This window comes from Hevea brasiliensis, chromosome 1 (assembly GCF_030052815.1).
Source record: "Hevea brasiliensis isolate MT/VB/25A 57/8 chromosome 1, ASM3005281v1, whole genome shotgun sequence".
NCBI lineage: Eukaryota > Viridiplantae > Streptophyta > Magnoliopsida > Malpighiales > Euphorbiaceae > Hevea > Hevea brasiliensis.
The window spans coordinates 108835875-108846162 of record NC_079493.1 but is presented as its reverse complement, the minus strand read 5'-3'; the positions used below and the strand labels follow the sequence as shown (position 1 = coordinate 108846162).

Sequence of the window (10288 nt, the reverse complement as noted above, 5' to 3'; positions counted from 1 at the left end):
AAAAAAAGGCAAGCTAAGAACGTGAGACCATTTGTTGTGTCAGCGTTATCTACATTTCCATTTTGGAGGCGCTCTCTAACCGCCCCACGAGCCCTAGCCACAAAAACGATTTGTGGTCCTCGTCCTTTAAGGGACCGTTTGGCGCCTGCTTTCTGTCACAAACAGTAATCATGGAAAATTACTCTCGGTCTCCTTTACTATAAAAATAAATAATTAAAAAAAAATTAAATTGAGAGATTTAAATTTAAAATTTTCTCACTTTATATGCTTATTTAATTAGATTATTCTGTAATGGGCGTTAAAAATTGTTTTTATCATTCTTCTATTTTATTTGAAAATGGAGATTGGAAAACTTTGGACGCAATTTCTTTCTTTAATTTTAGTGTGGTTTGAAGTGGATGGAATATGCTAGTTGACAAATAAAATAAAAAATAAAGGCATTGATGTGGATAAAAAATTTTCATGTTTTTATTTATTTTAATGTTTAATTTTATTCAATGCTATTAAATTTTAACATAATTATTAAATTTTAATTTGTATTGACAAATTAAAAATGAATATTTTCATATGATCCCTTATTGATTAAGAGGATGGAAATTTTGGTTGTTGGTTTTAAGGATTTTCAATGTTGGAATATCGAGTGCTAATAATCCAAGTCTATTTTTAAAAAATTTTAATGAATTTCAATTTTATAAGCCTATGTTTTTAAGAAGAGAATTCAGGTTTAATAATTACAAACTTAAAGAGATATTTATAAATAAAAAAATATATAATTATATGAAATTAAATAATATTTTAATAATATTGTCAAACAAAACTCATGTTATATTATCAAATAATAATAAAAAACATATTGAAGTATTAAATTAAAAAATATATAAAATTTGCCGTGGCAAATACCTGCGTGCTCTTCCTTCAAATAAAGAAAAGCGGACAAATCCATCTTCTTCCATCTCCTCCCCGACACTCTCTCTCATATTTAAAGGCCGTATTAGGCACAACTAAACCCAAGAAGCAGAGAAAGCAGCAAAGGTAGACGCATCCACAGCATTTAACTTTACCTCGTGTGAGTCACGTGAGTCGCTGAAACTCACAAGAAAAACAAGAGATTGATACAAAAAGTCAAGAGGATTAATGGAGGAGAGCAGCAGAAGCACAGAAAAGGTAAAGAAAAGTGGAGAAAATGAACAGGTTCTAGATGGTTCAGATATAATTGAGTTGGTTGAGAACGAGGAGGTGTTTAGCAGTTTCGTGGATCATAAGTTCCAGGAGCTGGATAGAGATAGAGACGGTCACCTCTCTGTCAAGGAACTTCAGCCTGCTGTTGCTGATATTAGTGCTGCCCTTGGCTTGCCTTCTCAGGGTTCTTCTCCTGATTCTGATCTTATCTATTCTGAGGTTTGTCTCTCTTCAATTATTTTCCTTTATTTGGATTTTGGGTTACGTGAAAGAATCATTCAATTTTAAAACTTAAATTTATGGGTGAAAATTTGGAAAATAGATCAACATAATATATACAAATAAATGTATAATGCTGTTTTTGATAATTAAATTACATAAAATAAAATATAATACGAAACTATAAAAATAATAGATTTTGTCATTTCCATATCTAATTAAAGGCCACGAGTCCTAAGTTGCTGTAGAAAATTTATTACATTTGTCCTATTGGGCCTGTTTGGGAAACAAATGATCAAAAAAATCTCCATATCCAGGCAGCTCGAGAATCATCCTTCCACAGTATTCAACACTGGTTGGTGTTGTGGGACTTCACTTTTCATTATCTGGCCTTTTATTTTTCTTCCTACTTGACTTTTCGTTTCTATCTCTCTTTCTATCCCCGCTTGAGAAGGAAAGATTGTTCTGTGGAAACTGTACGTTCAATATTAAATTTTCATAATTGAATATATATGCAAGATATGTGTATATATATATAAATCATTAAAATCAGTTATTAATTGTACATATAATAATAATATTCTAAATTTTTTTTGAACATGTCAGTATTTTTATTTTTTTAAATAATATTATTTATCTCTAATATTTTTATGTCTTTATTTTAATCTTATATAAATTTCATTCAAAACATAAATACTAGAGATGAATTTTATAGTGCATTAAAATTTCATTGCAAATAATATTAATTAGCGTATAGCGATGGATTAGTGATAAATTTGTCGCTAATTTATTGTTGATACTTTACTAGTTTATCATTGATATTTTATTGATGAGGTTATCAGCGACGAATTAAAATCTATCCTTGAAAGTTAAATTTTTAAATTGGTAACAGATTAGGTCATTATTGAAAATTTCATCGCTAATAAGCTTCAGTGATGAATCCGTCCCTAATTTTTATTATCAGCAATACAATAGTGATGAATTTGTTAATCTGTCGCTCATGCTTTTTTTTTTTCTAATGCATATTTATTATATTATTTTTTGTCTTAATACTCATCAGGATTTCATCTATCTTCTTTTTAATATTTATTTTTAACCATCTCGAGGATGAATTTCTAGTTGCATCCTTGGAATAACAGTCTTCTCATTTATCACCGGCCATGGTTCATTTGTGATAAAACTTGTGATTTAGGTAGATTAATTATAAAATGCATCATTTTCTTTATAATCAGATGAGATTTACCGTGAATTTAGTAGTTATATTTCATCTGATAATGGAGGGATACATTATTATTTTTATATGTATATATAATATAGAAAAGAATAAAAAAAAGTTATTTTATAGTTTAAATTATTTTTAATTAGAATTTTATAGTTTTCATTTTGACATATCAATGCCATGTGATTAAGATGGCTAGTAAGAAAACTTCAAATACTCTAAAGCAGTAAATGACTACTCATGTGAAGCTATTTCAATATTTTTTTTTTTTTTGCCCTTATTCGGTAATATTAGTTGTTTTAGTAGTTATTAGTTATTCTAATAGTTATTAATTATTTTAATAGCTCTTAGCTGTTGGATATTAACCGTTAGTAGTTAGTCGTTTATATAATGATTTAAAGTAAAAGTATTCGATGAAAATAGTTCTTGAATTAACTGTTAAATGTAAAAATAATGATATCATCTTATTGACTGTAATAGCCTGTGTTTCTAATTCTCTGTATGTCGCTGCCCTATTCTTTTTTTATTTATGTTTTTTGAGTTTTTTTTTATTAAGGTCCTAATCTTGTTTATTTCTTTATTCTTTATAATAAAATTTTTATGCCTATAAAAAAAACTCTAAACGTTAGAAGTGATAACTTTTCATAAACTATTCTTTCAACTTCTAAATACTAATGTAAACAGTATATCACTAAATAATATAAATAAGAGAAATAGCATTTTAACTAATATTAAAATACTAAACACAACATTAAAATCTGTTGTCAAACAGGACCTCTATCTTAATAGCTAAATCAGTAATAATAAATGAAATTAAAATGTTTGAATTCTTTTTTTTAAGCATATTTAACTACATAACATTAATTTATTAAAAATAATTATTTGAAAACGGTCTAAATTCATATATATTTTTTTAATTTTTTGTATAATATAAACCCAATAATTTTTCCCCGATTTCATGAGAATATGACACATAACATTTTATCTAATAAATGAGCTTGCTTTATCAATAATGGTAAGTTAATTTGAGAATTATTAATAGTTGGAAATAAATGGTGATGGGCTCATTTGTGCGGATCCATGTTTTTATTTCTTGAAAAAGCGCTGCTACTTGCTTGATTGATAGTATGATTTGTTATTTTTGTCAATTTAATTTTTTTATTGAAATTTTCAATAAAAAATTTTTAAAAATTGTATTATTTTAAGTACGGCTAAAAAAGTCATTTTAGAAAATATGTTTTATTTTGAATTTTTTATAATTAAAAAATATCAAAATTAATTTTATATTATTACAATATTTAAAAATGTGATTTTTTTTATAATAGCCCTAATAATAATACAAAATAATTATTTTTTTTCTTGCATGATATATTTTTCCTAATTAATTAAAATTCATTGATAAATAGAGATTATTATGAATAGAATGATGTGACATAGTGTGTTTATATATATCTCACATTTAGGCTCTATTTGGAAAATATTTTTTTATATTTTTAGTATTTGAGACATTAAAAAAAATAGATTAATGAAAAATTCGGATAAAATGAGAGTTTAAATTATTTTATAAATTTTGATAATCTTATTAAAATATGAAAATACTCATACGTGTGTGATATAAACACATATAATTAATTTAATATTATAACGAAATAATGAAAAATATATTTATAAAAAATATTTTTTAAAAATATATTTTTCTTATAAAATATTTTTTAGATGCAAATTATTTTCTCCGAGATAAACGAAGCTTTAAGCTCTAAAATAGGGCTAATTATTAGGTGGTGCAGCGGGACGAATGTGGGAGCAGTAAAACCATCTCATACCTAAAACTAAAGGGTATAACATAGAACCAAGGCCTGGCCCTAGGTTCTGCATGTTTCTCTTGCTTTCTAAGCGAACAAAACAGCTAAGTTAGGAATTAATTTCTTGATGTAAGATTCTAAGTTATAGTGAATTGGTCAAACTAATGATATGAGAAGATGCATTGATTATAGGAGATATATCATCATAAACCCAGATTCCAGACGCATGTCCTAGCTCCTTAAAGCATGCTAATGTAAGCTACCATATGGATATTTCAGACGTTTGTTTATATTCTGAAATGAAACATTTAATCAAGTTGTTTCCATCTTTTTTCTGTCTTCTTCTTTACAGTTCCTGTCATATATTGTTATATCTTTGAGATATACAAGGAGCTGAACCCTACAAGCTTATATGTAATAGGTTCTTAATGAATTCCCTCATGGCAAGCAAGAGAAAGTGAGCAAGCCTGAATTTAAAGAGGTTCTGTCAGATATTTTACTAGGCATGGCTGCTGGCTTGAAGCGAGACCCTATAATCATACTCCGCATGGATGGTGAAGACCTCTCAGAGTTCATTAATGGACCAAGTTATGAAGCAGAAATGATCTCCATATTTTCACAGCTAGAATCACCTGATGGATCACTCCATGATTTCATTGTTAAAGCCTTGGAAAAGCTTACAGTTGATCAAGGAATGCCCCCTTCTTCAGATTCCTGGGTACTATTTTTGCTCCTTGGAAAAGCTCAAGTTTTTGCAAAAGAAGAGAGAATTTTTCTTGATGTGGCTTGTTTTTGGTGCAGGTGATGAGCAACATTGTGGAACCAGCCCTGGAATCTTGCACTGGACAAGACCATGATAAGCCCATCTCTCAAGAAACATTCTTGGTGGAATTCAAGAAAATAGCAGAACGTGTAGCTCAGCGTCTAAAAGAACAGCCTGTTATTGTTGCTCACTGTGAAAATACCTTTGATGGGAGTAGCATTAAGAGACTACTAACCAACAAGTTTGAATTAGACAAGGTTAATTATTATTTTTTTCATTCATGCATGTTTGATTGAATTTTACCTTGTATGAACTGCTTGCTTCTTAAAATATTTTCTGCAAAATATTGCAGACTTTGAACACAGCATTAGAAGATGTGCCGAAAGATCGAAACGGGAAAATGGCTAAGGAGTATTTACGGGTGGCACTGGATTCAGTGGCTCCATCAGCTGGTCTACCTCCAATTGGTGTTGTTGATGAGGTACTAAAACGACAATTACAATTTAATTAATTACGTAGACATGCACGTTAATTGCTTAATTTGAGCTTAATTAATTGTTGCAGATAGACAAGGTTGTAGATGAAGGGCTTAAGATGATGGATGCAGAAGATGGGAAGCTGGTTAAAGAAGACGAGTTCAAGATGTTATTGACTGAAATCCTAGGAAGTATTATGTTGCAAATAGAGGGCAACCCCATCTCAGTTTCTTCAAATTCTGTTGTGCACGAGCCTCTTGCTTCCTCTTCTACGCTTCTGCAGCCATATTACTAGCATATATATATATATATATATATAGTGATCATAATATGAAAGAGGAATGATTATTTGTTAGCATATAAAGAAGGTGGAAAGCTACGCATGGTCGTGATTATGTGCAATTAACTTGATTGTGCGAATATAGAATAACTTGGTTATATATGGTGAGTCGAGTTGACCTTTTCTTCGTGCTGTATTTTCTTTTGTCTAGATGTACTAATTGCCCATGCTAATCAGTTAATCATTATTGATCAGATTTTTTAATTTATTTAAGGGTTAATAGTAAAAAAAAAAAACTCTTTGACAACTTTTGAAATTGAATTTTAAAATTTATATAATTATCAATTAAATTCTTATGTTTAATTGATGTCTTAAATTGACTCGATCATAAAAAAAATCATTAGTGTACTTAATGAGAGTTTCAGGTTAATTGTCATATAATCACTGTATAAGCCACATCAGAAACCTCAAATTAGGGTTCATTACAAAAAAATTATGAAATTTATTAATTTTTGTAATTAAACTCTAAAGTTTACATAATTATCAATTAAACTCTCACGTTTGATTGATGTTTCAAATTAATCCGTTAATAAATCATTAGTATACTTCAACAAACAAGAAATTAAAAGTCAAATTTTGTTCAACTTTTTGTCTTTGTCAACGTTTCAATTTTGTTCTTTATCATTTTAATCATACTATTTATTGAGCTGTATTTATTTCTCAGCGATTTTATTGTTAATTTCCTCTAACTCTGTAACTTTCTCCTTGAGAGCATTTTAATTTTTTGCTGAAGTAAATGTGTTAGTAGCTCCTTCTCCAGGTCATTGCGATGTGAATCAAACCACTTGAAGAAAAAATAGTAATTTCCCTGAATCAATTGTCCATTAATATCAACTATCAACAAATTTATAAAATACAACTTCCAACTAAAATAGTTAAAATAAAAGCTATTATAATTACCTTCTAAGTATCACATACTAACGGTTTATTAACAGCCTGATCAATTTGAGACATCAATTAAACGTAAGAGTTTAATTGACAATTATGTAAATTTTATATTTAATTGTAAAAATTGATAAATTTCATGATTTTGTTGGTAATTAATTCTAATTTGGGATTTCTGATGTAGTTTCTTTAGTGATGATATGGCAGTTGACATGGAATTCTCGTTAAGTATATTAACAGTTTATTTACGATCAAGTCAATTTGAAATATCAATCAAATGTAAAGGTTTAATTGACAATTATACAAATTACAGAATTTAATTACAAAAATTATTGAATTTCAGGATTTTTTTATAATTAACCCTTTATTTAAATGTTGGGATACCGATAACAATACTGCCATTTCAAGCCTATTTAATTCCAAAGAATTTTTTTTAAGTATTACATTTTTTTAGAAAATAAAAAATAGAACTTTCACATTCAAAATTTCATACAATTATAATTTTGCATAAGAAAATTTAAGATTTATCATTTATATAAAATATACTAACAATTATCTTAATTTGAAGAATCTAATCATATTGACAGAGCATTTAGTTAGCTATTCGACGGAAAGCACGCTCCTTTTGGTACTAATCTATCATTTTTTTACTCCACAGTTATTTTACAAGTCTCATCTAAAAATTATCAAAATTTGATATCTTTATAAAGAAAAATTCTATACTTACTATTATTGTATTCCTACACATGTAACAAAATAAAATGCCTAATAACTCCATAATAAAAAAGAGAAAAAAAAACAGATTTTCGCAAAATATGAAATAGCAAATTCTTGCAATATAGGAAATTTCAAATCCTCACAATATAGCAAAATCCTCCCAAAGAATAGACAAAATTTAGATGAATTGAAGATAAATATATATATCTATTTTAAAATGATACAAACTTGAGATTATTGAAAAAATATAAATTAAATACAAAAAATAAAAAGAAAGGGATAAGTACTGATAAAAATACTCACCGGTAATTATCTAAAAAGCTCACAAAATAAAGAAGAGAGGAGAGAGAGAATTCAAAGCGGCAGCTTTTTTCAAAATATTTCATTTAAGTACAAATAAATTACAAATTACATCTCACACTTTCAAATATTTTTTTTCAAATAAATTCTTGGGGAAAAAAAAATTCATAAATCGCGAAAAATATTAAAATTATGAAAATTCATATAAAAATCTGAATTTTTTAAAATACCAAAAAATATAAAATAAAAAAATTAAGGTTTTGCACATATTTATTCCCTTAAAAAACTGCCCTCTAATTTAAAATATAAAGAGGAAATGGAAATAAAAATACGAAAAAAAAGAGTTACATCACATGTGAAACAAGTAGGGTTAAGTATTCCACAAACATTAGATTTCAACTTCTCTTTTAGAAGGGCTATCTATATTTTCTCTTTGTAATGGAATCACTAAGTATAATAGAATTGCAACGTTCCACGTTTGCTTGCGGTATATCAGAACTTACAAAACCATAGTATTACAAGAACAAAACCAACAAAATTCACATACCTATCTAACAAATCCATCCAATAAATCACAAATAGCGGATAGATTAAAGTTGATCATAAAAAAAGTCAAGAAATTCAATTGAAATTGAATTCTCTGCAATCAAAAGCCAAAATTCAATTTGAAAAACAAGAAAAAAACTAAGAAAGTCAGTAGAATTGAACCCGTGCTCTGTTTTCTTCCTTTAATCGTATTAGGTTGTGTTCCTCTGATTTGCTTTAAATAACAATGAAGACGAGTTGGCTAAGTAATATATTAGTGACAGTGTGGAGCTCACAGCCAAACTGGTGCAAGGACATAAGGTGTTAAATTTTGGAAAAGGTCAGATATCAAATATGTCTTTGTATTAGTCTTTCTAGCTGTGTGACACAAGTAGCTACTACTTTGATATCAGAAAAATTGGCATCCCTTTGAACAGATTGAGACACTAATAGTACCTGATGACTCATACGGTCACTAGCAACTAATATATCATCATATGACTAATGAATTGTTTATCTTTTTTGTGTCTGTTAGTGAAGGGGTTCAACAGACATGCTGTTGGGGCTGAATGCTGAAGGGCAGTGAATTCATTTGGTCATGAACTTCCACTAACATGTATCATGGTGATGTTTGCTGAATTTGATCCACATATTATTTCTTTATTATTTGATCTTTAATTTGAATGGACTGCCAGGCATATGTCTTGATACAATGCTTTCAATTGGTAAGTGGTAGGCCAAGATGAATTGCAGCTTATAAAAAAAAAAGGTATTGAATCTATCTTAATCTTCAAATTAGTTGGGAAGCAAACCATGTGATTGCTTATGAAATGTGTTTTTCTGGGGACCACATTGCAATTTCCACCCAGCTCAATTGAATGTATGGTGAAAGTTTTAGACTTGTATATATATGTGACTGTACGTGACTAGCAAGAATAGCAATCCAGTGCCAAATTTTTTTTTGATTTCCAAATTTCCAAATTCAAATAATCTAATCTTGATCAAGAGTTCCATAATGGGTATTCGATTGCCAAGGATTGTGAATGCTAAGAAAATTGTAAGGCGGATTCTCCTTTCACAGCAGTAAAGCTCTGCTGATGTTCCTAAAGGTCACTTTGCTGTCTATGTTGGAGAAACTCAAAAGAAGAGATTCACTGTTCCAATATCGTACTTGAAAAATCCTTCCTTTCAGAACTTGCTGAGTCAAGCTGAAGAAGAGTTTGGATTCAATCATCCTATGGGTGGTCTCACAATCCCATGCAGCGAACAAGTCTTCATTGATCTCATTTTCAGTTTGTAGACATCTTCAGAGATGATGAATTCTATAGGGCTAGTTTCCTCTAACTTACTGACCTATGTACCAATTTTGGATTGAGAAATGAAAGTAAATATATTCCGTTCTTTTATTGCTAACATCATGTCTATATCATAGTTATGCAAAGTCAATTTGAAGCCAAAATATCTTCAGCTTGTTTCAATTTCTCACCTCATTTGTCTTGAGTTCTGCTTCCATGTTGGTCTTGTACATGTTATCGCCAGGATGTTCTGTAGATAATCTACAGATGGAAAAAATATATATATCGCAGTTACTTAAATCTGTTACTGAATTTGCTCATCTGTTACTGCTAAAGCTCAAAATGTTTTATCTTCTGTTATTCCACTCAGCTCAGCAAAACCCAAATGTTCCATTACTTGTTTAATTTGCGTTAAAGTTGAAACATTCAAAAAAGAATCCCTTCATGGAAAATCCCTTCATGGAATAATCTAATCTCTTGATGTCTGACATATATGCTACGTAGAACACTTCCAAGTCATGGCACCCAAAAAAAAATGGTTAATCATGATTCAAATTACAATTCTTCA

General features: G+C 28.9%; 1 protein-coding gene and 1 pseudogene across 1 annotated transcript; both read left to right on the top strand.

The window, feature by feature from the left end:
* Window positions 1-935: 935 nt before the first annotated feature.
* On the top strand, window positions 936-6096 carry LOC110662341 (uncharacterized). The gene is made up of 5 exons (XM_021821289.2): window positions 936-1398; window positions 4841-5137; window positions 5221-5439; window positions 5535-5663; window positions 5747-6096. The coding sequence occupies exons 1-5, from the start codon at window positions 1135-1137 to the stop codon at window positions 5951-5953; spliced, it is 1116 nt and encodes a 371-aa protein (XP_021676981.2). The 5' UTR covers window positions 936-1134; the 3' UTR covers window positions 5954-6096.
* A 3264-nt stretch (window positions 6097-9360) lies between these two features.
* Window positions 9361-9838, top strand: LOC110638976 (auxin-induced protein 15A-like; annotated as a pseudogene).
* Window positions 9839-10288: the final 450 nt, after the last annotated feature.